Consider the following 27,915-nt stretch of genomic DNA (forward strand, 5'->3'; position numbering starts at 1 on the left):
GTAGGTAAATTGTTTGCTTGAAACTTTTATTCAATGACTATTTGATATAGAAACTGTATTCTCAAATTAACTAACAAACCAACTAATAAACGAACAAAAACAAAAACTATAAAACCAATACAGTGCACACACCCTCAAAAAAGATTATAGAAGGTTGATGTCCACAAAATACATTAAAAGGACATAATATCAAAAGCTAGACAGAAAAAAAGCCATGCGTAGAATTTGGATACATGTAGGTTGGAGAGTAGATTTTTGACTAACTTTTGAACCCAAGTGACTCACATTTAGTTCCTGTCTTTTCAGTGCATTGTAGAATTGTTAATGTGCAGTAACCATTAAATAGTGGAGTTTTGCCAGTTCACAGTTTATTATCTGAAATTGGCTACATATACAAAAGTGAACCTATTTGGAGTTCTATAATAAATAAACTGTTGTGTAGATGTTCATTTAAACTTTCCACAAATTACAATCTTACTGTTTGAAAATAAAATAGTGACAGTAAATTTTGTTACTACAGCAAACAAGTTACTGCAATGTCTCTATTCCATTATATTTTTACTAGATAACTGCAACATAGTGCTAGATGTCACAGGTCTTCTATAATTTTATTTACCAAGAATTTGAGCAAGTTCATACCAACAAAAATTTACGAAAGTCTCTTTTTAAGGAATAAGAAGGCTAAGTACCCTATTCCTCCCAGCAGACTTACAATAAAACTAGCCCCCAAAAAGGAGGGAGCACGTTTTTTAGCAACCCGGAAAGCAGTAGGTAGTACTGCTGACACTAAAATGTTGTTCACATTTCCCAAAACCTTTCGAAAAGTCCTCTGCTGTAACACACGATCATAATATGATTCTAAATTTGGCCGTTTTCCATTTCCCCAATATTTTCTGGCAAGTCCAAGAAACTTTAGTCGATGCAACGTCACACTGAGAGACACATCTGCAAGACTGAAGAAGTCACCACACAGCCATGGCTGAAGTCCTTCATCTGCTTAAACAAAAACAAAACAATCAGTATTTCAATTAAAGGCTGTATTATGCAAGTTTTATTTTTTTGAAACAATTATTAGAAGACCAAGAAAGCTGCTCCAAAGACAGCAAATCATCTTTTTGGTAAAGGTTCTCATCGATAAAGCAAAGTTCTCCCAAATTTAGTCTTGAATGTTCTTTAAATCAAGTAAACAGGCACAGTTCTTAGGTGTAGCGGACAACGAAGAAGGGTACCTCAGAATTCGACAGGATCTTGATCAGATGGGCCAACAGGTCAAGGAGTGTCAGACAAAGTTTAATTTAGACAATTGTGAGGTGCTGCACTTTGGAACCATCAAATCAGGACAAGATTTATACACTTCATGGTAAGGCCCTGGGGAGTGTTGTTGAACAAAGAGATCTTGGAGTGCTGGTTCATAGTTTTTTCAAAGTGGAGTAGCAGGTACACAGGATAGTGAAGGTGGTGTTTGGTATGCTTGCCTTTATTGGTCAATGTATTAAGTACAAGAGTTGAGAGGTCAAGTCATGGGTGTACAGGACATTGGTTAGGTCACTTCTGGAATATTGCATTCAATTCTGGTTTCCCTGCCACAGGAAGGATGTTGCAAAACTTGAAAGGGTTCAGAAAAGATTTACAAGAATGATGTCAGGGTTGGACTGTTTGTGCTATACGGAGAGGCTGAATACACTGGGACAATTTTCTCTGGAGCGTTGGAGTCAGTGAGGTGACCTCATAGACATTTATAAAATCACGTGGGATATGGGTAGGATAAAAAGACAAAGGTCTTTTCCCCAAGATAGGGGAATCCAAAACTAGATGGCAGAGGTTTAAAGTGAGAGGGAATAGACTTAAAAGGGACCAAAGGGGCAACTTTTTCACACAGAGGGTGGTGCATGTATGGAACAAGCTACCAAAGGAAGTGGAGGATGCTAGTACAATTACAACATTTGAAGAGCATCTGGATCGGTATATGAATAGGAACAGTTTAGAGGGATATGGGCCAAATGGGACCAGATTAAGTTAGGATATTTGCTCAGCATGGACAAGTTGGACTGAAGGGTCTGTTTCCATGCTGTACAGCTCTATGATTCTCCATGACTCTAACTGATAATTTTCTCTCTTTTGGTTCCCAAGACCAGATCACCATGCTGAGTTGGAACAGATTACGAGCACTGTTTATGTAATTGTATTATTGACTAAGAGGACAACACATGGTTGGACAAATGTACTAATGGTATTTTCTCTTCCATGCCTTCAAATTGGAGCATTCTAAAGTTAGAGAGTATGAACTAATATAAATTCTCCAGGCAGGAGGTAGTAATTTCCAAAAGTAGTTTAACAAGTCTTGAAGCAAGGGAAAAACTGTTTAAAGGAAAGGAGATAGAAACTTAGAAGATTGGAGCAGAAGGCAGCCATTCGGCCCTTTGAGCCTGCTCTCCCATTCTTCACGATCATGGCTAATCATCCAACTCAATAGCCTAATCCTGCTTTCTCCCCATAACCTTTGATCCCATTTGCCCCAAGTGCTGTATCAAATTGTCTCTTGAATACATTCAATGTTTTGGCATCAACTACTTCCTGAGGTGATGAATTCCACATTCTCACGACTCTTTGGGTAAAGAAATGTCTCCTCATCTCTGTCCTAAATCATCCCGAATCCTCAGAGTGTAACCTCGGGTTCTGTAAACACACACCATCGGAAACATCCACCCTGCCCAGCCTTGTTAGAATTTTAGAAGTCTCTATGAGATACGACTCATTCGTCCAAGCTCGAGCAAAAACAATCCCAACCTAGTCAATCTCTCTTCATACATCAGACCCAGCAACCCCAGAATCAGCCTGGTAAACCTTTGCTGCTTTCCCTCAAGAGCAACAGCATCCTTCCTCAGAAAAGGAGACCAAAACTGCACACAATATTCTAGGTGTGGTCTCACCAAGGCCCCATATAACTGCAACAACACTTCACTGCTCCTGTACTCAAAACCTCTCGCAATGAAGGCCAATATACCATTTGCCTTCTTTACCGCCTGCTGCACCTATATGCTCACCTTCAGTGACTGGTGCACAAGGACACCCAGGTCCAGCTGCACACTCCCCTCTCACAATTTACAGTCAGTTATTCCGGTAGCAAACTGCCTTCTTGTTATTGCATCTCAAGTGAATAACCTCACATTTATCCAAATTATACCACATCTGCCATTGATTTGCCCACTCACCCAACCTGTCCAGATCATGCTGAAGAATCTCTGCATTCTCATCACAGATCACCCTCCCACCCAACTTGGTATCATCTACAGACTTTACATTTTGTTTTCTCATCCAAATCATTAATATATAATAGTGAATAGCTGGGCTCCCAGCACTGATCCCTGTGGCACCCCTGTAGTTACTGCCTGCCAATTTATAAAGGGCTTATTAATTCCTATCAGAGAAAATGGGAACTGCAGATGCTGGACAATACGAGATAACAAAGTGTGGAGCTGGATGAACACAGCAGGCCAAGCAGCATTTAAGTCTTAACACTTTGTTACCTTTAACTCCTGTTCTTTGTTTCCTCTCTGCCAACCAGTTTCCTATTCATCTCAATACACTTCCCCCAAACCCATGCACTTTAAATCTTGCATATCAATCTCTTGTGGGACTTTTGTCAAACGCTTTCTGAAATATACTACATCGACTGGCTCTCCCTTGTCAACTCTACTAGTTACATCTTCATTAGAATTCCAACAGATTTGTCAAGCATGACTTCCCCTTCATAAATCCATGCTGACACCATCTGATCCTGCCACTGCTTCATAAATGCTCTGCTATAAAATCCTTGACAATGGATTTGAGAACATTCCTCACTATCGATTTTAAGCTCACCAGTCTATAATTCCTTGTTTTCTCTCTACCTTCTTTTTTGAGATGGGGTGCTAACAAGACAGGACAGCAGCTCAGTGGTTAGCACTGCTGCCTCACAGCACCAGGCAACCAGGTTCACTTCCACCCTCAGGTGACTGTGTGGACCTTGCCCATTCTCATGTCTGTGTGGGTTTCCTCCGGGCACTCCGGTTTCCTCCCACAGTCCAAAAATATGCAGGTTAGGTGGATTGGCATGTTAAATTGCCTGTGGTGTTCAGGAATGTGTAGATTAGGTGGGTTATAGGGGGAATGGGTCTGGGTGGGATGCCGAGAGGGTCAACGTGGACTTGTTGGGCCGAAGGGACTGTTTCCACACTGTAGGAATTCTACAGTGGTAGTAGGAAGGAGGATATTGATGAGATCTGCAGACTGGCATTCTTTTATTCCTGAATAGCCTTCTGAAGGTCCCCACTTGCCACCTGCCCTGCCTTGACACTACCCCACCCCACCCCGGCCACCTCCCTCTCTCTGGTACTTTCAGAGCTGTCCTTTTCCCCTCAGGCCTACGACACACCTCTACAGGCCTACTCTAGGCCTGAACTCCCAAAATCATTCCTGGGAAGGCTGCCACCACAGCAGAGTTTGGACAGCCCACCACCTCAAGTCAGGTCAGAGTATAGTCAATGGTCTGCCACACATCGACTTCTAAAAATCCTGAAAAATGCTGAGCAGTTTGAAACGTTTGCACTATGATTGTTCAGTCTGGAGGAGATTACATTAACCAAAATGTACAGACAGTAAGCAAATTAATGCTATTTAAATAGAGAAAGACAACAAAAAGCTACAGCACAGCAAGATTTGGAAATCCTTGTGCATATATCACAAAAAGTTATCATCCAAGTTCAACAGGTAACAGGGAAAGTAAACAGAATATTGGTCTTAATTGCAAAAGGAATGGAGTATAAAAATGGGAAAGCCTTGTTAAAACTTTACAAGGCACCTGTTACACCACAGCTAGAAATGCTGTGAACAGTCTTAGGCCACTTATCCAATGATTGATATTTTGGTAATGGAGGTAGTCAAGGTTCACTAGGTTGACCCTAGGAATGGAGAGACTGTTTTCAGGAAAGGTCGCATTGGTTGGGTGGCACTCAGTGGAGTTTTGAAGAGTGAAAGGTGACCTTACAGCAATATTCAAGATCCTTAGGAGATTTGACAAGTTAGATGCAGAACGGTCGCTTCCGCTTTTGGGAGAGTCCAGGATCAAATGACAATCTCAGAATAATAGGTCATACATGTAACAAAGATGAAAAGGAACTTCTTCCTCCCTTGAAGAGTGAATCTGTGGAATTCCCTAGCACAGTTGGCTGTTGAGGTCAAAGTATTTACAAAACTGCAAGATTTTTATTCAGTAAGGTAATCAAACAGTTACGAGGAAAAGACAGGAAAGTGGAGTTCAAGATTATCAAATCAGCCAAACTCTTACTAAGATTTTGGAGTAGATTTGTAGCCCGGCTTTTGGACGTTGTGGCTGGTTGGGTCACCAAACTGGTTCGCTGTTGTTCTGCAGACGCTTCGTTACCCTGCTGGGTAACATCATCAGTGTAGCCTCCGATGCTCCGACAACAGCACTTCATCAAAGGCTGCACTGATGATGTTACCCAGTAGGGTAACGAAAAGTCTGAGAACAACAACAAACCAGCTCGGCGAGCCAACTAACCACAACATGTTCTTACTGATTGGTCTACTTTTGCTCCTATATCATAGTCTTACGGAAAAGAAATGATCAAATGCAAACCTGGTGTTTCCTCAATCCTTCGCTGTAGCTCAGTCTCCACTTGATCAAGAACATTTTCCAACTCACGGAATATTTTTTTCAAGTAGGTTACATTATCATGGTCCCGTATTTTTGACTAAAGATAAAACAATCAATTAAAAATTGGGAATGTGATTTATATAGCAGAGAAGTTAAGGGTGAATAATGTTTTGCTTCTTAATATATGCAAGAGATCAGTGGAAACCCTATGGTAAACCTCAGGGAATAATGTGGAACAAATATCACATTTGCGGAAAACATTACATCTGCAAAGTTCCTGCATTTGACCCACAGCCTGCAGACACAGGTCAGTCCAACGATGTACAATAAATGCACAAGTAAAATCTTAAATTTCAAAAGATTTTCTGGTGCATTAGGGATGGGGACCATATTGTGAATGCAGTTATGAGAATAAAACTTCATCACTATTCAGATTAAATAATCACCGAAAATGTTACAAGCTAGGCTGTACTGACAAAAATTAAAGTAGTAGCACGCTATAAAAGAATAAGGATTTTTGTGGTCTCACTTGGAAAGTCATAAAGCAAAGTAGCCAAACCTGAATGATGAATCATTATGGGCTCAAAAGATTATTACGTCAAGACTTTGCTTGTATTTTTGATGTCGGATTGAAATTAGAAGAGAACTTTTTTAAAAGCCATGAAATGTTGAAGAATGGCTGTGCAGTTCTTAAAATCTTAACTTTTGTGACAGTTCCGCAAATCAAGCCCCATTATACCCGATGTGCTACGCCAATGACATGTAACATTTAACACTGTTTCTCTGTTCACAAATGCTGCCAGACATGTTGACTAGATCCTATGTTTTGTTTTATATTGGGCATGTAATCAATGATTATACTCAGGGCAAGTTATTTTAAATTCATAATTTTGTAGAAGTTCTCCACGGCACATTTGCTGCTTTGTATTGTCTGAACTAGAAATCGAATTGATTTCATGTCACTGTTTTTTGCACATAATTTCACAATTTAGAAATACATTTTAATGAAGTAAAATAAGCTTAAAGTTTTAGTCTTACCTTAATTTGCTTCTGTTTTGCTAAATATGCTTCACGTAGGTCTGGGTGCTCTTCAGCAAGTTTTTTTAATTCAGACTCAGTGTTTCCAATTTGGCCTGAGTGTAAATGAAATGGCACGTTACATTTGGAGTGGTAAATGGATTGGAATTCAGAAGGGAGGGGGATTCAAGTTCAATACTTGAGATTCCGAGTTTTGAAGTCGTAACAACTAATTATCCAGTGATACTGTACCACTTATTGTAACTTTCAAAATGTGTCTCTTTGATGTCTGCAGAAAGAGTGAGGCGTTTACCAGCACACTAACTTTACTTAGCTTGTTTGGGCTTTAAGACACAGCACAATTGTCCAACTAAAGGAGCACAAAAGCTGACGTTTCAGGCCTAGACCCTTCATCAGAGAGGGGGATGGGGAGAGGGAACTGGAATAAATAGGGAGAGAGTGGGAGGCGGACCGAAGATGGAGAGAAAAGAAGATAGGTGGAGAGGGGAGTATAGGTGAAGAGCTAGGGAGGGGATAGGTCAGTCTAGGGAAGACGGACACGTCAAGGAGGCGGGATGAGGTAATAGGTAGGAAATGGAGGTGCGGCTTGAGGTGGGAGGAAGGGATGGGTGAGAGGAAGAACAGGTTAGGGAAGCGGAGACAGGCTGGGCTGGGTTTTGTGATGCAGTGGCGGGGGGAGGGGAAGAAATGGGCTGGTTTTACCAGCCCAGTTCTTCCCCTCCCCGCCACTGCATCACAAAACCAGCCCAGCTCATCCCCTCCCCGCACTGCATTCCAAAACCAGCCCAGCCTGTCTCCACTTACCTAACCTGTTCTTCCTCTCACCTATCCCTTCATCCCACCTCAAGCCACACCTCCAATTCCTACCTACTACCTCATCCCGCCTCCTTGACCTGTCATCTTCCCCGAACTGACCTATCCCCTCCCTACCTCCTCACCTATACTCTCCTCTCCACCTATCTTCTTTTCTCTACATCTTTGGTCTGCCTTCCCCCCCCTCCCTATTTATTCCAGTTCCCTCTCCCCATCCCCCTCTCTGATGAAGGGTCTAGGCCCAAAACGTCAGCTTTTGTGCTCCTGAGATGCTGCTTGGCCTGTGTTCATCCAACTTCACACTGTGTTATCTTGGATTCTCCAACATCCGCAGTTCCCATTATCACTGATACAATTGTCCAACTAATTATTTACATTGCTGCACACCAAATCAAGAAAAATGAAATACAGCTCCGTCTTAGTATGAGATGCAAGGTCACTGGCAACATCAAACACTACTGCTCATCTCAGATTTCCCCTCAAGGAAGTTGGCAAGCTGTCTCCTTGAACTGTCGCAGTTTATCTGGTGCTGATAGACTCTCAGTACCCACAGAATCATAGAAAAGTTACAACACAGAAAGAGACCATTCAGCCTATCATATCTATAGTAGCCACCCAAGTACTAGCCCCTCATCTGAAGCCTTGCTGATTCAATCACTGTGTGCAAATCCAGGCTCCTCTTAAACGATTTGAGGTTTTTCACCTCAACTGCCACACTGGGCAGTGAATGCCAAAAACCCACGATCCTCTAAAAAGAATTTTCATGTCCCCTTTATTCCATAGATCAATCATCTTAAGTCTGAATTCCCTCGTAAGTAACATCTCCTCCAGCAGAAACGTGTCTTTCCCGTCCACTTTATCCAAGCCCCCATTATGCTGTACACCTGAAATAAATCACCTGTCTTTATCCCGTTCTAAGGAAACCGACCCTAGTCTATCAAATCTTTCCTTATATCTGTTTCTCAGCTTGAAAATTGCAATTTTATAAACTTTGTATTCCCATTAAAGTAACTACGGCTTTCCTGTAATGTGATGACCATAAGTCTATACAAAACTTCAAGTATGATTCAAGTACGCTGTTATTCGCTTTCAACATTACATTCCTGATCTTCTTTTTGATACATCACCCAATGAAGGCAAGTATTCAATATGCTGTCTTTACCGTCTTATCTAGCTGCCCTGCCACCTTAGAGGACCTGTGGTCTGCACTCCAAGATCAGTCACTTCCTTTATCCTATTCAATGTACTTACATTAATCGTCTTTAAAATAACTTGTTGAACTCTTCAAATGCATAACCTTGCCCTTCAGGAATGAATTCCATTTGCAATTTTTCTCGTATTCAATCAAACTACTGATATCATCCCAGGCACCCTACTGATTATCAACTACCCAGCCAATTTTGGAGTCATCTGCAAATTTTCTAATCAAGCCTCCCACATTTAAATTTAAGATCATTAATACATACCACAAACAATAAGGGACCCAAAATGAAGCTGTGTGGTCAAGTGGCCATTCTCTGTGCTGTTTAAGATTCTAAAACTTTGCCATTTAGAGTGAAGGCAAATAAGAATATTCATTAAATTGTAGTTACCACCGAGAAAGCATAAACAATTGGATGTTGTATAAGTCTGTGACAATAGATTATTACAGAATGGATTGGTCAATTTCGGCTGAATGGTCTGACTTTTATCAGCATCTACAATGGGCAACATTCCAATCATTTCAAACTGCAAAATATCTAAAGAACTAAACACTTAGAAAGAAATTTATATACCCGGAGCTATATTACTGATGTACTCAATATTTTAACTCTACGCTAAAAGGACATTTTATCAAAGCTTTGTAATTAACTATCCATCATCAACAAACTGGTACATTCTCCATGGCAATACTTCTACCAATCAGGACCCTCTTCTGATAAAAAACAGAATGTTATCTCCCCTTTACATTTTATTTTTTGCAAATTATCTTCATGTGTTCAAGACAAAAAAATTAATGAAATACATACCTTTACAACATGTACCAAAACAGTAGGTACCCTGGGATAATGTACTTTTGTACCTATGTTAAATAGTTATCACACTGCTTTGCAGTAGGAGGTAATTCTACTTCTAACACAGCTCATTTTTATATGGTATGTAAATGTGAGTATCACCTTAAATTAAGCCACATATTTTGAATTTGCAACAATCCTAAATAACTGCTTCTGCAATGTTGGTATACTGTATCACTTATTGTAACCTTCAAAATATGTCTCTTTGATGTCTGCAAAAAGAGCGAGGTGTTTACCAGCATACTAACTTTACTTAGCTTGTTTGGGCTTTAAGACACAGCACAAAGAGCAGAAGTCACCACAGCCTGAAGACCATAGGGCTACTCTTTCATTAAAGAAAGATGACTGGTGATAATTTAACTGGAGGGCCACTACACCTCAGTTGAGGGTAAGGGTTAAGGGGAGTCCTTCATGGTAACCTCAGCAATTGAACCCATGCCGCTTGACATCATAAAATAGCCATTTAACCAAATGACCCCCACAACAGAATAAACAACAGCATGATGGGAGCTCCAGAAAATATAATTAGAGAAATGTAAAATTGTAAAGTTGGCTGAAAATTCAGTCAACTGAGATCACAATATAAAGAAACAAATTTCAACTAACATAATTCTGTTTGATAATTTTACTTACTGCGAATTCTTGTGGTCGCATATGCAGGAATCATGGAGTCCAAAGTTAACTCTGGGTGAAGGATACAACCATGGGTATAGGCATCTATGGGGAGAGAGTCTAGCAGCTCTCGATAATGCTGTACTCGTGGATAATACAGACTTCCTTCTTCTGGCATCAATTTGGGGATGTTTTCTAGAAGTAAAATACACGAAGGGCATTTTTATCAAAAGCAGTCAAGCTGCTCAGAAAAGTAAACTGACTGCTTTATGTGCATTTAATTTTGTTTTAAATTGGCACTTCACCTCCAAAGAAAACATAGGTAAGATTTTATGCATCAAAATACAGCGGTACAAGAATAAACCTTGCTTGCATTTTCTAAATTCCAGTACCAAAATTGTTCGCACACTATGCTAATAATAAATAAACAAGAATGAAATTCCCTAGTCACTACTTAAGGGGCATTAAGCCATTTATTTTGAATATGGCAATATCTCAGTCTGATTTTTAAAATGCCTGAGGACTGCATTTGATACCAAGTACATTCTAATTTCCATAAGTAATTTGTTGGACATTGAAACCGAATGCTACAAATGTATCGCAGAACGTGTTACCTCAGAAACCGAAACATTCCAGCTGTGGAGTCTGCTAGGTCTACATATTGTATATAAGTTCAAAATCAGAATGATTTGATGTAACAAATGAATAACTGTAAAGAAAAAGACAAATGTATAAACTCAAGAAATCAATGATTTATAAATGCTCAACTTAATATGAAAATGGAGAAAACAAACTTTGTCAAACATGAAACAAAATACTTAAAATTCTACTAGGTAAAGCACATTTACTCAGACCTATTTCCCATTTATGTTCAACTTAAAACAACAAAAATCATAGAAACCTACAAGTTTTCTTTTCCACAGCAGCACAGATGACCACTCTCAATGATGCTAAACTGTCCAATTGAGATTTGATAAAAATATAACTCAAATTCTACACTTTGCATGGGTATGACGACCTCCTGTTTAAAAGTGATTACGGAAATTTTCTTGACAATTTGCTGGTTAAAACCATGCATATTATAGTGCAGAACTTAGTGCTTAAATGCACACAGTAAATGACAGTGCATTATCTTGATTGATTAGGATCTCAAAGTCCTAGAACTATTCCTAGTCCATTCTGAGTTAGTTGACAGTAGGTGCATTACATCTATGGCCTCAATATTCACATACTAGAGAGATAAGTGAATAGAAGAAATAGTTCAAAAACAGTATGATTTGATGTAATTAATGAATAACTGTAAAGAAAAAGAAATTTATAAATTTACTCAAAAAATCAATGATTTATAAATGCTCAACTCAATATGAAAATGGGGAAAATTTTCCACTCTTGGGCAGAATTATTTTTGTACATACAAAGAATAAGAAACCAAAAAATGTTTTATTTGGTTTGGTCCCTGCTTTCTGCAATTATGCAAGACATATTATACTGTTTCACAAGTCTCAAAAATATCTCCTACATGTTCATGACATCTTCTACAACGGTAATGCAATTGATCATTTCATTCTGAAACCAATATTTTTAGTTTTGGGATTGAAATTACATCTGATAAAAAGTTGCAAGTCAGAATTTGCTGATTCTTCACTTGTTTAATAGTCACTATTGTGTTAACAGGAATGCACACATTCCACAAAACTTGCATTCAGCACTTAGCAATTTAATTCAGGAAAGCCGTTAAGGATAAAATTAAAAATTCACATTATTACAGCAGGGGGTGCTGTACTCTGTATTTGAATCAACTGCTAATTCTATAAAGCTTCCATAAGACAAGCCATCGACATACAGCTCAACAACATTTGCGTTCCAGATTCTCACTTATTTACACAAAATAGGTTCTGCAATTTGTGCCTGCTTTTACCAGCTAGATTTATTTTTCAAAAACACTTCTGCTGGTCAAGTTATTAAAAAGCGCTTGAATCAATCACAAACTATTGTGCTAGTCAGTCCTGCCCAAGGATTAAGGCAGGTTGCCACAATCACTGTAATTTCATGCAGTTCAGATGGGAAAGCCACTACCAGGGCTGCAAAATATGGATGCATAGAACACAGCAGCAAGAGTCAGTTCTTCAGCCCTTCCAGCCTGTTCGACAATGCAATAAGATAATGTCTGAAGTAGCTGTGGTCTTTAGCTTCACTTTCATACCCACACACAACCCATACTCCATTGTTTAAAACAAAAATCTAACTCAGTCTCAATTAAATTAAACATCCAGTTTCCACTACATTGAGGGAGAATTCCACACTAATGTTACTAAGGAGGAATGATATCTTGTAAAGGGTTTCAAATGCAGCTTTTTTGGGGGTAGAGTTAGGAATTTAAAAAAAAAGGACAGAATTGTCCTGGTGGGTGTTTATTCTCAAGCCCCAAATAGTTAACAGTCAATAGAGGAACATTTTTGTAGACAATTTACTGAGGTGTGTAAAACAATAATAAAGTAATTATATTAGGGAATTTCAACTTTCCAACAATAATTGGGATAGTTATGGTTTAAAGGACTTCGAGGAGGCAGACGTCTTGAAATATATTCAGGACAGCTTTTCATATCAACCATGGACCTTCTCCAGTGCTGGAGAACAAAGCCAACAGGTGTTTAAGGTGTCAGTGAGACAGCATTTTAGTAATAATAATCACAACACGCTACAGGTTAAAAGTTTATTATGGATAAAGGAAAAAAAAGATAGCAAAAAATAAAAAAATGTATTTGGATTGTGGGAAGGTAGATTTTATTAAAATCAGGTAGGATCCAGCCAAAGTAGACAAAGAACAGCTTCCTCTGGGTAAATCCACAGAACAGTCGCAGGTGTTCAAAATGGAATTGGCAAGAGTACAGGCCCAACATGCTTCCCCAAGGGTGAAATATGGGAGCAATAATCCCAGAGAATTCTCCGAATAGACAGGACAGGACAAAAAGAAAAAGAAAAAAAGTTAACAGAAACGAAGGAAGCAAATCAATGGAGCTCCAAGTGGAGTACAGGAAGTGCAGGGGGGCACTTACAAAAACAATTAGGAGGGCAAAGGGACAGCATGAGAAAACATAAGAGGGTAAGATTAGGGAGAATCCCAAAATTCTCTATAAATATATTAACAGGAAAGAGGATAACCAGGGAAAGATTAGGGACATTAGTGACCAAGGAGGCAATCTGTGCAGGCTAGGCTCCTGTGAAGGACACTAGTACGGTGTTAAACTAGTGCTTCACTTCTGTCGTCAACTTTAGAGGAGAGATCGTAGGTACAGAATTCAGGAAAAGGGGCTGTCAGATTCTTGTACAGTTTGACATAGGTAGAGAGGACGTATTGAAGATTTTGCTGAGGGTTAAAGTGGAAAAATCACCCATGTCCAGGGTCAGTCCTGGCTGCTGTGAGAGGTGAGAAGAAATTACAGGGGCTCTGATACAAATTCTTAACTTCTCCCTGTTCATAGGTGCCAGAGGACTGGAGGATAACTGAAAAACAAACTGTGGATGCTGTAAAATTGAAACAAAAAAACAGAAATTGCTGCAAAAGTTCAGCAGGTCTGGCAGCATCTGTGAAGAGAACTCAGAGTTAACATTTCAGATCCAGTGACCTCTTCTCAGAACTGATGGTAGCCAGGAAAACAAAGTGTGAAACTGGATGAACACAGCAGGCTAAGCAGCATCTTAGGAGCACAAAAGCTGATGTTTCGGGCCTAGACACTTCATCAGACCCTTTTTCTGATGAAGGGTCTAGGCCCAAAATGTCAGCTTTTGTGCTCCCAAGATGCTGCTTGGCCTGCTGTGTTCATCCAGCCCCACACTTTGTTATCTTGGATTCTCCAGCATCTGCAGTTCCCATTATCTTTGTAGCCAGGAAAATGTCATTTTTATGCAGAAGATAGGGTGGGGCAAGGGGTAAGGAGATGATTATAGGTGGGGATACAGCCCAGAGAAATGGACAGCTGGACAGACGAAGGAGTGGATAACGATCTGGCTGGGAGGGTAAATAGCTGTTAACGGAGACTGTTAGTGGCTAACAATGGGTTGTATGTAATAGCAGACAATGTGAGCAGAAGGCCTGGTATTGGGGGTGGGACTGGGACTTAGAACAGTTCAAGCCCTAAAGTTATTGAAATCGATATTGAATCCAGAAGGCTGCAGGGTCCCTAAGTGAAAAACAAGGGGCTGTTCTTCCAGCTTATGCTGAGCTTTGCTGGAGCACTGTAGAAAGCATGAGACAGGATGTTGTGTGCAGAACAACTAATGTAGTTTCACTTTTCAAGAAGGATATAATGGATAAACAAAGGAATTATAGACATGTGAGGTTTCATGTCAGTGTTAGGGAAACTACTGGAAAAATTATGAAGGAGAGAATTAATCTTCACACAATCAGTATGACTTTGTCAGAGGGAGATCAAGCCTAACAGATTTGATTGAATTTTTCAGAAGTGGTGGCAACAGGTGTGTAGATGAGGGTTGTGCAGTTGATGTAGTTTATATGGATTTCAGGAAAGCCTTTGACAAGATCCAATAGGGAGGGTGAAAGAAGGTTAAAAACTCATGGGATCCAGGGTAACTTGCAAGTTGGATTCAAAATTGACTTAGTGATTGAAAACAGTGATGGTAGAAGACTGATTATGTGAGACACCAGTGCCCAATGGCATCCCACAGGAATCAGTGTTAGGTCTTTTATTGTTTGTGGGAGAAAACGTACATGAAATGTAGTAAGTTTGCAGTTGATACTAAGATCGGCCAGGTTGTTAATCATGAGGAAGGTGGTCTTTGGTTATAAAAGGATATGGACAGGTTGATCAAATGAGTAGATTAGTGGAAGATGGAATTTAACCCTAATTATTATGAAGTGAACGACTTTGGAAGTAGTAACAAGTCAAAGGAGTACTCTATGAATGGCTGGGCATGACGAAGCTCAAAAGAAACAGAAGCAGCTTGAGGTACTTGTCCACAGATCCCTGAAGGTGGCAGGACTGTTTAATAGGGTAGTTAAGACAGCACGCGAGACACTTGCCTTTCTAAGTTGTGCCATTGATGATAAGAGTAGCGAGGTTATGTTGCAACTGTACAAGATTTGGTTACACCACAGCTGAAGAACTATGTGCAGTTCCAAGCATGGCACTATAGGAAGTAAATGATTGCACTGGAGGCAGTGCAGAGGATCTTCACCAGGATGTTGCCTGGGATGGAACCGTTTTGCTACAGATAGGCTGGATAAGCTTGGTTTATTTTCTTTAGGACAGAGAAAGCTAAGGGGTACCTGTTGAAGGTATGCAAAATTGAGGGATATGGGACAGGGTTGATAGAAAACAACTGATCCCCTTAGTTGAAGGGTCAATAACAAGGAGGCATAATTTTAAGGTCAAAGGCTTATACAAAAGGTTTTTGAGAGGTTTTGAGGAAACCTTTCTTCACCCAGAGGATGGTGAGAATCTGGGAAGGCACTTGACGTAGAAAAACTTGCATCATACTTGGATGAGCATTTGAAATGTCATAATATTCAAGGCTACGGGCCAAATGCTGGAAAGTAGGATGAGTGTAGCATTAGAATAGATATTATTTTAAAATCAGAGCAGATGGGCCAAAGGTGCCTTTTCTATATGGTTGGATTCTATGATTCCAAAAATTCTTCATCCTGCAAATGAACCTTGTCTGAGCTACTTTCAAGGCAATTCTATATCTTTTTCAAATAAAATGATTTCAAATAGGGAACAGGAATACTTTTTCACAAACTCATGTTGACTCTACCTGATTACACCTCATTTGTAAGTCTCCTGCTACAACCTCCTTATTAACTGATTTTAGCACCTTCCTTGTGACAAATATTATGCTAACTAGCCTCTTGCTTCCTACTTCACTTTGTCCTGGTCACCCACTGTAACTAGAACCAATTCCAGCCATTTAGACTCGTCTTGCCACTAAGATAGGTCAAACTAAGAGTGAGGCTAAGGTTGCACAATTCTATTATCCAGTTTACACCGAAGTCAAGTTCATTATCTGCATGTGCAAAGCTCAGGCAGACATTAGATATGTTTGATCCTGATATCTCCATAATTAAACAACCTGTCAAGACTCACTGTAGGAGCCCTCAAGGTAAACCACGTTGACAAGTTAGAAGAGAAAACCAGAGAAGGGGAAAAAGAAATCAGCTAAGAGTGGAGCGGTAGGTACTTGGGCTATATGAATTCACCAAATCTAGCCTTTTATTCATATCATGCTTTAAAAATGACATCTACACCAAAACACAGACATTCAGAAGTATAATAGTGTTTTGCTATATATTTCATTATATGATATATAATATTGTTATATTCTAACAGAAATATAGCGCTTCACTGGAACATGATATTACCACCTTCAAAGGTGTTCTCCAAGTAGTCAATGATCTGAGTGGATTCACAGATAATGTTATCGCCATGAATTAGCACAGGCACCTCTCCTGCTGGGTTCAAACGCATAAACCAAGGTTCATTGTGTTCACTCAATGGTAGGTTAACATCATACTCTTCACATTTTAGACCCTTTTCTGCAATAACCAAACGAACCTGAAATGCAGAAAATAAATATCATCAACATCATGTCACTTTTTAAATCCTTTCACATTATTTCATATACCTAAAGCAATTTCACTGATTTTGTTATCCTATAGATGCACTTGACTTCTATCTTTATTAACTAGCTTTCATAATGAAAAGAAATATTACATGACTTTTCTGTCTAAAAGCAGACATGAGAGCAAGTGTTTTCAAAAGAAAGCATGAAATCCACTTAGAAGTGACATTGATAAAAGCAAAACCATCTTATTCCTGCTGCCACCTACATCTCTATCCTGAAAACCAGGACATAACCTGGTCAACATCTCAGATTAAGTCCAAATATCCACAGCCACAATTGAGTTTACAGCAATATTCCTGCCTCCCAATTATTCTGTTATATTACAAAACATTCTTAGACTTCCGCAAATCTCCAACACCTAGCTACTGCTTAAAACATGATCACCATCTTTAAGAATCACAGGCTTACATTGTCTTATATCCTTCTATGCAGCATCCCATCTCTACCAACTTGCGATCATGAAGAACTCTACTGTTCACATCTTCAACTGAACAAAGTCACACACAACAGACATCTCATCCTGACCAGGTTCTACAGCTCTTCAAGCACCAAGACAAAATTTTACATTCTCACATCTTAAATCACTCCATACCACCCATCCTTCCTCAGTTTTTTCCATTTATTCATTCACAGGAGGGTTCTACTACAAAGACCAGCATTTATTGACCATTTCTCTTTGTACTCGTGGTCTTCTTTAAACGCGAATCGAATCCCTACAATGTGGAAACAGGACAATCGGCCCAACAAGTCCACAATCACTCTCCAAAGAGCATCCCACCCAAAATCCCTCATTTTCTGCATTTGGCTAATCCACCTAACCTACACATCCCTGAATACTATGGGCAATTTAGCATGGCCAATTAACCTGCACATCTTTGGACGACATAAAGAAACACACACAGACGCAGGGAGAACGTGCAAATTCACCCAAGACTAGAAGACCAGATCCTTGGTGCTGTTAGACAGCAGTGCTAACTACTGAGCTGCATTTTGTTTATGATTGTACTTTTATTCCACAACTTTAACTCAAAGGCAAGAAAGGAATTATTTCAGATATAGCCACCTAAGTTCCCATGCTGCATTAGCCCTAGCATCTTGTTCTTATAGGTGGTCACAAATTTGGGAGGTGCTGCCGTAAGACTCAGTGAGTTGAGTGGTTAATCTTAAAGATGGTACACAGATGCATTGAACTTTTGACACTGGAGTAAAAGGGTGCTGATCAAGCAGAATTTTATGTTCTTGGAGCTGCATTCATCTAGACCAGTGGAAAATATACCATCACACTACAGAATTGTGCCTTGTACATGATGGTATTGGAGGAAGCTAGGAGATACATTAGCTGCTGAGTTTTCAATCTCTGACCTATCTTAGAGCCACAAATCTCTTTGGCTGATGCAAGGAAATGTCTGGTCAGTCATGACCCTCTAGGATCTTGATTGTGGAGAACCTATTAGTAATGCCACTGAATTTCAACAGGGATGGTCTAACGCTCTTACTGGAAATGGTAATTGCCTAAGCATTCTGTGACATGATTGGTACTTGCCAAATATAAATCCAATTCTGAATGCTGCACAAATTGCATGCAGGCTCATCAATGATCATCAATAAGAATTGGTCTTACTATTAAATGTGTTGCAACTAATGTTTAAAACAGATTGGAAAAATGCCATAGAAAAGTGGCTTTTTTGGAAAAAACATTTGCAATGTTTCAGGATATTATGTAAACCATTGCTACTGTTGATTCCCCAGATTTATCTATGGCTCTTTTCCATCTTTGGTGGATATAAATTAAACTACACAACCAGAACAAGGATATTAGATCTCTTTTCAGAGAACCAACAGAACTTTAATAATTTAAACAAGTACTTTTTAAAACAATATTATTTGCATCCGTAATGCAGACATGAACTACTTCAGTTTAAGGAAGTGCAAAATAGGTTTGAACACAGCAATCACCAAACATCTGCACTTCTGACTGTTTGCTGGAGGTAAGGTCTCTGGTGGAGCAGTTGAAGATGGTTGAGTTTATGGCATTATCCTGAGAAATTCAATGTTCTCAAAGCCTGCATACTATGGGGAGGGGGGAGGGATACAACGTTTTATTTCCCCCTCCAACCTCATTTTTATTTAATCTCTTCCCTTACCTCCTACACCACCAACCTCTCACTATTTGAGGTTAGCACTGCTCTTAACAGGCTTTGTGTATATATATTCAATTGATGTTTACCTGATGGTGGAGATAAAAAATATATTTCCTGAGCAACTGGATTCTTACAGTACAGTGGTAGACTGCCCACTTCTTAGTCAGGAGGCCCAGGTTCAAGCCCCACCTACTACAGAGGTGTATAACATGAGAAAAATATCTATCCTGGGAACTCTTATAACAATGCCCTGGGGCTGGTCTCCAACAGTTCTCCTTTGAGTCAGGTATGAATTCAGAGCATCCCTCATTAATTTTGATTATATTCTGGGTCCTGAATGCCATACCTGGTAAGTTGCTGTTTTAATGTCAGGGACAGTGTTTCTCTTCTCACCTCAGGAATTCAGTTCTTTATCTAAGGAGGCAAAGGCCTAGTCATATTAAGGCTGGACCATTAATTCAGAGACCCAGGCCATGACCTGGGGATTAGGTTAGAATCCCAGACGGCAAATGGTGGAATTTGAATTCAATAAAATTCTGGCATTGAGTCAAATAATGAGAATGAATTCAGTGTCAACTGTCAGAAAAACATATCTGGTTCACTAATGTAATTAGGGAGTCAATGGCCTAGTGGTATTATAGAGTTATAGAGTCAGAGTCATATAGCATAGCAACAGTCCAAACAGTCCATGCTGACCACGTTCCCAAACTAAACTAATTCCACCTGCCTACACTCAGCCCATACCTCTAAACCTGACCTAGTCACAACCTTAATCAAATGTCTTTTAAACTTTGTAACGAGTACTTGCATCCACTGCTTTCTTTGGCAGGTCATTTCACACGTGAACCACTGAAATATGCCTCTTGATCCTTTTTAAAATCTTTCTCCTCTTACCTTAAAAATATATCTCATAGTTAGTACTTCACCCCCCTTCTGAGAAAAAGAACCTTGTCATTCACCTTTTCTATACCTCTCATTATTCCATAAACCTCTAAGGTCACCCCTCAACTCACTCCTATACTCCAGGAAGAAAATCCCAACTTTTCCAGTCTACTTTTATATCTCAAACCCTCCAATCCTGGCAACATCCTGGTAAAAGAGATAACAAGGTGTAGAGCTGGATGAACACAGCAGGCCTAACACAGCATCAGAGGAGCAGGAAAGCTGACGTTTTGAGCCTGGACCCTTCTTCAGAAAATTGAGGTTTCCCACTCAGCCTGCTGTGTTCGTCCAGCTCTACACCTGGCTATCCCAGATTCTCCAGCATCTGCAGTTCCTACTATATCTGAAACATCCTGGTAAATCTTTTTTGAACCCATTCTAATTTAATAATATCCTTCCGATAAAAGGGCAACTAGATATGCACACAATATTCCAGGAGAAACCAGACTATTAATCCAGAATCTCCACTAATGTTCTGGGGACCCGGGTTCCAATCCCACCTCTGTAGCCGGTGGAATTTGAATTCCATAAAAAGTAAATATCTGAAATCAAGAATCTACTGATGGCCATAAAACTATTGTGAATTGTTGGAAAAAGTCATCTGGTTCACTAATTTCTTTCAGGGAAGGAAATATGCCATCGTTACCTAGTCTGGCCTGCATGTTACTCCAGGCCAACAGCAATGTGGTTGACTCTTAACAGCGCTGTGGCAACTGGAAGTAGGCAAAAAAAATGCTGGCCAGCCAGGAACACCCACATACCAAAAGTGAATTTAAAAAAGTATTATTGAGCTAATTGATTCTTTTTTAAAAGAAAGCTTAAACAAATGATAGCTTCAAGGTTACAATTAAGGGTAACACATTGTTTAAATTTAAACAGATACAAAAACAAATCATGCAAACTGTCACAGTGGGATTTGAATATTAATCTAGGCCTCCGAGTCATGAATTAGTTTGTTTCATTAAACTGTGTGTCAGACACTGGTATAAACTTTTAAGGTAATTAATAATATTCTCAGAATAGAGTTCTTTGCATAATGAAAAAGTTAATTCCAGCTAAATGCATATTCTAACTACAATCCTCAATCTCAAAGTATTCCACCATTTGCTATTTATTTATAAAAGGTCTGAATTTTATTTTTGCTCAGAATTTATGCTTTCTGCAGAGTTCTTTATTTAGATCTGAAATAAATGCCTAAATGAGTGTTATGGCCATCAGACATGCCTAACATGGTCAGTGAGCTGTTAATTTTGTTCGTTTACCCTCCTTTCAATTTGGATAAATCAACTGCAAATAGAACATCAGATTTTGGCTTAAGCTGGTTAACAATAAGTTTATTCCAAGTTGCTTAGAGGTAAAGTTTTAACAAGAAGCGGCAGTTACCAAGATTAAAATAAGTACTGATAAAATTAAAGAATGCTTACAAGAAGAAAATCCCAATATGTCTCAATAGTATATTAGTGGGGCCTGCTGCGGAGTTCCTTGATCTTAAAGCCAAGAGGTTAACACATCCAGCTACTCTGATGGCTTTCTTTGTGCTCCTTTGCTCAAAGCCACCCTCTGAAATTTTGGCACATTGACAGGTCTTCATCAGATTTTTTGACAGCGCTCAGCTGGAAATAGTTGTACGTTAATTTTGATGAATCAAGGGTTCCACAAAGCAAGGAAGTCAATTATGATCCCTTTGAAGTTCTTCCTCCCATCTGATATGCTCTCCATTGCACAAATTCTCAACCTCCACTGTCTGTCTGCAAACCTGAACATGATCGCTCTGATCCATTCAGAGCTACAACTGTGTCATCAGATGTTTAGTACCAGCCATTTTATTTTAGTTTGTATCTGGTTAGAGTTATTAGATACTTATACAAAAATCTACAATGGTATAACTCTTTTGATCATGACATCAGGTAATAGACCAAGACTTGAGATTAAATCTGCCGTTTTCTTTTAATTTCCACATAAATTTTCCTCACCCAACTTGGAGTCCCTATTAATTCCTTTGGTAACAGCTGCCCCAGAGGTCACTATTCACATGTTAAGCTTAATAGTTAATACCAGCTGCATCACTGAACTATGTAAGACACCATAACCAAACCAAACTTCAGCAACATCCTACATCAACATGAAGACATTTATATTATCACCACACTGCAACCTAACAATAACTTAGGTTCACAGCTCCTCCAATGGAGGTTCACTTATTTTGCACACAACCAGAAATCAAATGGTGATCTATAGCTTATCAAACTCCTTTTTCAAATAAAATGGAATTATCCTACAAATGGCCACACCATCTCCTTCATGGTCTCAAATGTCTTACAGACCTAACTATTATATTAAAAAATGAATCAGAAGAGGGATGAGGAGAATTTATTTTGTTTTGTAATAATGATCTGGAAAACAATTTCAGAAAAAGGGTGGGAAAGAAGGTCCAAGGAGAATCTCAAAAGTGAATGGTATTCATATTGATAAAGAATAATTATTGGACAGCTGTGGTAGCTGGATCTGAAACTCACCTAATAGCTCTTTCACAAGAGCTGGCATTAACCCAATGGGCTGAGTGTTTTTTTTTTGTGCAGGATAATTCATTGATTGCATTGTGCGTTAAGCTACAGATGCAGTTATAGTTTATGACACTAATGCTTTTATCACCAGGAAGGCAATAATATAGTTAATATTTAACTGCCTTCTGAAATATCCTATCAAGTCACGCAGACAACCAGAGACAAAATTCAAGAAAACCCGCCACCATAAGGACAACGAGGCTTGGGCAAGAAATTCCAATTTTAGCAACAACTTCCACTTCCTCAAGAACAAAAAACAAAAATTATCTAAGTGTGGTGGAGTACAGACAATTTTCTGGAAAAAAAATAACACTTTGACTGGGGCCCTGCTACAGGACAGAAAATATTAAGCACCAGCACAGCACATCCTGTTAAGCAAAACATCAGTCATGGTTTTAAAAAACTGGTAACCCTGAAATTCTTGGTCTGTGGGGTTTCCGCTTGCACTAGTGAAGAGGTGGAACTGCTCTTAACCAAGGCATGAATAGTGAGGCCAGGCCATTTCCGATTAAGGGCACTTTTAAATTCAGGTTCAGCCATGGGCAAAAGAGACTCCACCTGATGCTGTAGAGAGACAAACTGAGCAGGAAGGTCTCAAGCGTTGGTAGATCAGTTTGGTTTCAGTTATGCTGATGTCAAGCAAAGACAACAAAATCGTCATAACCACTGACATCTGTGGGTTAGGGGGCAGGGGAAGCGCAAAGGGTAGAAGAAGTGACAGCAAAAGGTCAGAAAAGACTTGCATAGCTGATCCCTTTCCAGTCACTTCAATTGAAAAATCGACATTCATGACAAAACAGCCCCACATGCCCTTTGCAGTGGATAAGCCACAGGGATATTTAATGGAACACTTGATCATAAGGAATTCCCCACAAGCAATAGGAAGAACTCAATTAATGCTGTGCCAATTTACAGCTTCAAAGCTTAGAATGCCCTCCTGGCTGTAAGCAGGGCTAAGAGTTAGAAAGAATAGTACAAATTTAGCTGGTTGAATGGTGTGCAGGCCATGATATTTCCATGTTGGAAACTGGGACATATCCTGTCAGGAAAGATTTTGCTAATGTAGGATGTGCGTTGTTTTCTTCTTAGAAAATGCAGATTTCTGGGGTACCTGTAACAGTTGTGAAGCTTCAGAAAGATTTGGTGGCCATGTTTATACCTTTTAATAAGGAGATTCATTGGTACAAAAGACATTTAAGACAACTGGCATGCTGGCTTTAATCTTAAGTGGCTGGACTACAAAGGGTAAATAGTCGCAGAAACTTCAGTCCTATCCAAAGTACTGTCTTTATCTTGGGCCATCCCATATCAGAAAGGATATATTAGTCTTGAAAAAGTGAAGTGCAGATTTGCTGGATCTGAAAAGGGTGAGTTATGAGGAATGCTTGCACAAACTTATTTAGAAATTTAGATGGTTGAGGACTGACAGAAACAAAGAAAATAGGAGCAGGAGTCGGCCATTTGACTCTGCTCTGCCATTCAATATGATCGCATCTGCTCATCCAACTCAGTACCCTGTTCCTTCTTTCTCCCTGTACGTGATCCCTTTAGCTCTAAAAACCAAAAGGGCTCAGAGATTTCAAGACTGTTGCCACAGCTGGAGGGTTTGAGCGAGAGGGAGAGGTTGAATAGGATGGGACTATTTTCCCAGGGTGAGAGTGTCCAAAACTAGAAAGCATAGATTTGAATTGAGAGCAGAAAGATTTAAGGAGGACCTGAGGGGCAACTTTTTATCACGTACAAGGTGGTGTGCATATGGAATGAGCTGCCAGAGGAGGTGGAAGAGGCTGGTACAATTACATTAAAAAAGGCATCTGACAATAATTTCACTTTCCCTCCTCTAGCAAAATGCACCATAAATGTCTCTGCTCCAAAGTGATGCAGTCCAGTTTCTCCAGGCTTCCCAAAAAAAGTTCAATTCCAGCAAATCCCTTGTACACTCATTGGACCCTTCACATTTTTCATACTGTTAATACTTTTTTTCAAACAAAACATATTAGTAGGAACCAAATTCAGGTGTTCAGTATTTGGAATGGTTTTCTCAATAGACCATGAAGTACACATTCTAGACCAATAGCTCCCAAAAACGGTAATCTCATCCCATGTGGTCTATAAGGCATCTCTATGGGGCAATGTGAATGAAGTAATCAAATGGTGGATTTAACTGATATTTTCTCATTTTAATTCATCAGGTTTGCATTGCATGACTTTTTAAAAAAAATTAGGCAATGGCATATAACATGGTTCAGGGATAGGCTGATCAGTTTATTCCAGCAAAACAGTTCTTTACACCATTTGGTCAACAACAATCCCGCAATCTGCTCTTTGTGCTCCCACACATATTGAAGGTCTCAGCATCCTTTTCCAAACTACTGAGTCAACAGGATCACCAGAAACAGTGCACTTCCTTGAAGGAGTCCCTCATTCACAATTACACGGCTTTATGCCTGAAGAAGCTAGGCAACCTATCACTCACAACAGATTCCTAAGATGCCAAGCCTCCTGACCAGATATGAGCTTCAAGGGATCAGAAAGGGATCAGAAGATAGTGGCAGAGGTCAACTCCTTGTGTCTATTAACCTCAACCACAAGTAGGTCCAAAGGTGCCTGTGTTTCCATGTTAATAAAGTGTGAAGCTGGATGAACACAGCAGGCCAAACAGCATCTCAGGAGCACAAAAGCTGACGTTTTAGGCCTAGACCCTTCATCCTAGGCCCGAAACGTCAGTTTTTGTGCTCCTGAGATGCTGCTTGGCCTGCTGTGTTCATCCAGCCTCACACTTTATTATCTTGGATTCTCCAGCATCTGCAGTTCCCATTATCTGTGTTTCCATGTTACCTCCCTTAGGGAAGGAGTTTTGAGATCTCAAGAAGAGTCTGGTTCCTTCTGGATTTCAGCACCCCTCTCCAGTGCAAAGCAATTAGATGGAGTCAGAAAAGCTCCCTATGACCAAGAGATCAGAAGTCCATGCCAAATGCTTCCTCAATTTAGGTAAGCAGTTCAGAGTTTTCCTATTTCTGAACATCAACGCATCAAGTAGCATTTTACCAAAATATACACAATTTGCATACTTCAATTCTGAAGAAGCATAGTTGACTTGAAAACCTAAGTCTCTCTCTCCCCCTCCCCACCCCCACAGTTGCTGCCACACTTGCTTAGTATTGCCAGCAGGTTTTATTTATGATTTTAAGTATGTGCAATTTTTGTTTTTATCTTGCCTTCATATAGAGTTAACAAAGTAAATCACACACAGGGTTTCACAAATGGAGGATGGCATTGAAAGGTACAAGTATCTTGGAGACAAACATTAGTACAGGAACAAACCGATGCATACACCTAGGAATCTGGCAAAAGCACAGTTAATACCAATACCGGATCGACCACAGGACATATAAAGGAAGGGAATTTATATATTTTAAAAAAGAGAGAATCAGAGGACTGAAAGATGACTAGACAAGCAAATAAAAGACTTTGAAAATACTTTAAAGTATTGGATTCAGGAAGGCCATGAAGGCACAGTGGTTCAGTGGTTAGCACTGCTGCATCACAGCATCAGGGAGCTGGGTTCAATTCCACCCTCGGCTGACTGTCTGTATGGAGTTTGCACATTCTCCCCACGTCTGCAAGTGTTTCTGCCGCATGCTCTGATTTCTTCCACAGTCCAAAGATGTGCAGGTTAGGTGGATTGGCCATGATAAATTGCCTGTAGTAACCAGGGGTGTGTAAGTTAGGTCGATTAGATGTGGGAATTACACGGAAAAGGTAGGGGGTGAGTCTGGGTGGGATGGTATGAACTTGTTGGGCCAAATGGCCTGTTTTCACACTGTTAGGGATTCTAGATGAGAATGAGTAGTTTTTAATGCAATGAGATGTAGAACATGAGCCAGTGGAAGTCACTGACAACAGAACAGACATTCAGTTCAGGGTAGAATATACATTGCTCTGCACGCATAGGTGTTCATGGAGGACAGGTCATTGGAATAATTCAGTCTAAACTTGGCAAAGAATGAATAAAAGTTTCAGTCAGAGCAAAGATGCCCCTGTGGAAATAGATAATCTTAGCGTAGGCTGGAAACAGTTTTGTTCATTCAATTGTGGAGTGCACAAAAATGCCATAATGCTTTAATATTCCAATTATTTCTGACTCAAACTATTGTCAATCACACCAAATGTGATGCACCTATGTTCAAACAAAGTTATCACATTAACCAGGCAAAGTAGTTCGAATGCATTAGTTCAGCTGAACCATTTAAAATGCACCTTTTGTATCATGTTCAGCCATTTTAGACAATATATAAATTGACACACTGCGAGGGTAAGTAATAACAACAGTTCAGAAATCATAGTTCTAAAGCAGTTTAACATAATCAGACACCCTCCCATATCTGCCTATTGAGCAGTCAATTTGTAATTTGAGAGCACACCATAACATAAAGCTCAAAATATGAGACACTGTTCCTCATATTCCACCTTGGGAGCCTACAACCCAATGCTGTCAATGTGGACTGTACCAGTTTCAAAAATCTCCCCACCCCCAGCCTCATCCCATGACCAACCCTCCCTCTCATCTTCACCTCCTTGACACCTGACACAACCTGTCCATCTTGTCAAATAAAAACCAAAAGAACTGCGGATGCTGTAAATCAGGAACAAAAAAAAAGTTGCTGGAAAAGCTCAGCAGGTCTGGCAGCATCTGTGAAGGAGAAAACAGAGTTAACGTTTCAGGGTCCAGTGATCTTCCTCCGAACTGTCCAACTTCTGTCCCACCAACCAACTCCTCCCACTTCACTGACCAATCTCCCCCTCCCGCAGCTATATTCCATCTACCTACCCCAGCCCCACCCCTCCTCTATTTATTTTAGAGCTCACTTCCCCCTCCCCATTTCTGAAGAAGAGTCCCGATCCAAAACGTCAACTTTCCTGCTCCTTTGATGCTGTCTGGCCTATTGTCTTCCTCCAGGTCCACACTTATCTCAAATACCACTGTGTTTTCTGCAAAGTCTATACTGAATTTATTTGGACCTTTCATACTTATAGATAATTTATGAGTAAGGTATGTTTTTTACAATATAAAAATAACAGGTCGATCTCCCCACATTGTAGGGCAGGGAAGCACTTGTCACTGTTTGCCATGCTCCCCAGTAGAAATGTAAAGGAAGGGGATGGTTTGCGAAGGATGTCTTGGCCTGGTCCAGCCTGCAGCCGCTCCTGCCTCTCCGTTCACTCCGCCTTATCCGAAACAATCTCACCTTCTGTGAAGAGAAAGACTGCGACCAATGGTACAGAACCATTTTTTCGCGAGTGTTCTCGGGTTTGGGAACCACCTGCAGTGCCCCATCCCCTTCTTGTGACCTTCGCACCTCCATCTCTCGACATCTTTCACCACCAGCCGGCTCCCCCTGAGCAGCCGCCATCGCCCCGACACCTACCACCGAAGACACCACCCGGCTCCC

General features: G+C 40.0%; 1 protein-coding gene across 3 annotated transcripts; it reads right to left on the reverse strand.

The window, feature by feature from the left end:
* Positions 1–27,915, reverse strand: gdap1 (ganglioside induced differentiation associated protein 1). 3 transcript variants are annotated; one of them, XM_048528529.2, is made up of 6 exons: positions 27,712–27,915; positions 16,556–16,745; positions 10,195–10,368; positions 6,695–6,789; positions 5,639–5,753; positions 1–993 (listed from the first exon to the last, which is right to left on the reverse strand). In XM_048528529.2, the coding sequence occupies exons 1-6, from the start codon at positions 27,874–27,876 to the stop codon at positions 650–652; spliced, it is 1,083 nt and encodes a 360-aa protein (XP_048384486.1). In that variant the 5' UTR covers positions 27,877–27,915; the 3' UTR covers positions 1–649. The 3 variants fall into 3 exon arrangements, with proteins under 3 accessions (XP_048384486.1, XP_048384485.1, XP_048384487.1); XM_048528528.2 differs by having other exon boundaries at positions 16,553–16,745; XM_048528530.2 differs by lacking the exons at positions 16,556–16,745; positions 27,712–27,915 and adding an exon at positions 10,788–10,882.

The sequence above is a fragment of the Stegostoma tigrinum genome, chromosome 5, assembly GCF_030684315.1.
Source record: "Stegostoma tigrinum isolate sSteTig4 chromosome 5, sSteTig4.hap1, whole genome shotgun sequence".
Classification (NCBI taxonomy): domain Eukaryota; kingdom Metazoa; phylum Chordata; class Chondrichthyes; order Orectolobiformes; family Stegostomatidae; genus Stegostoma; species Stegostoma tigrinum.

Coding starts and splice junctions, on each gene's coding strand:
- gdap1 (XM_048528528.2), bottom strand. CDS start 27,876: ATGGCGGCTGCTCAGGGGGAGCCGGCTGGTGGTGAAAGATGTCGAGAG. Junction 10,369..16,552: donor GGAGAACACCTTTGAAGGTG/GTAATATCATGT, acceptor TTTTACTTCTAG/AAAACATCCCCAAATTGATG. Junction 5,754..6,694: donor CAAAACAGAAGCAAATTAAG/GTAAGACTAAAA, acceptor TTTTATCTTTAG/TCAAAAATACGGGACCATGA.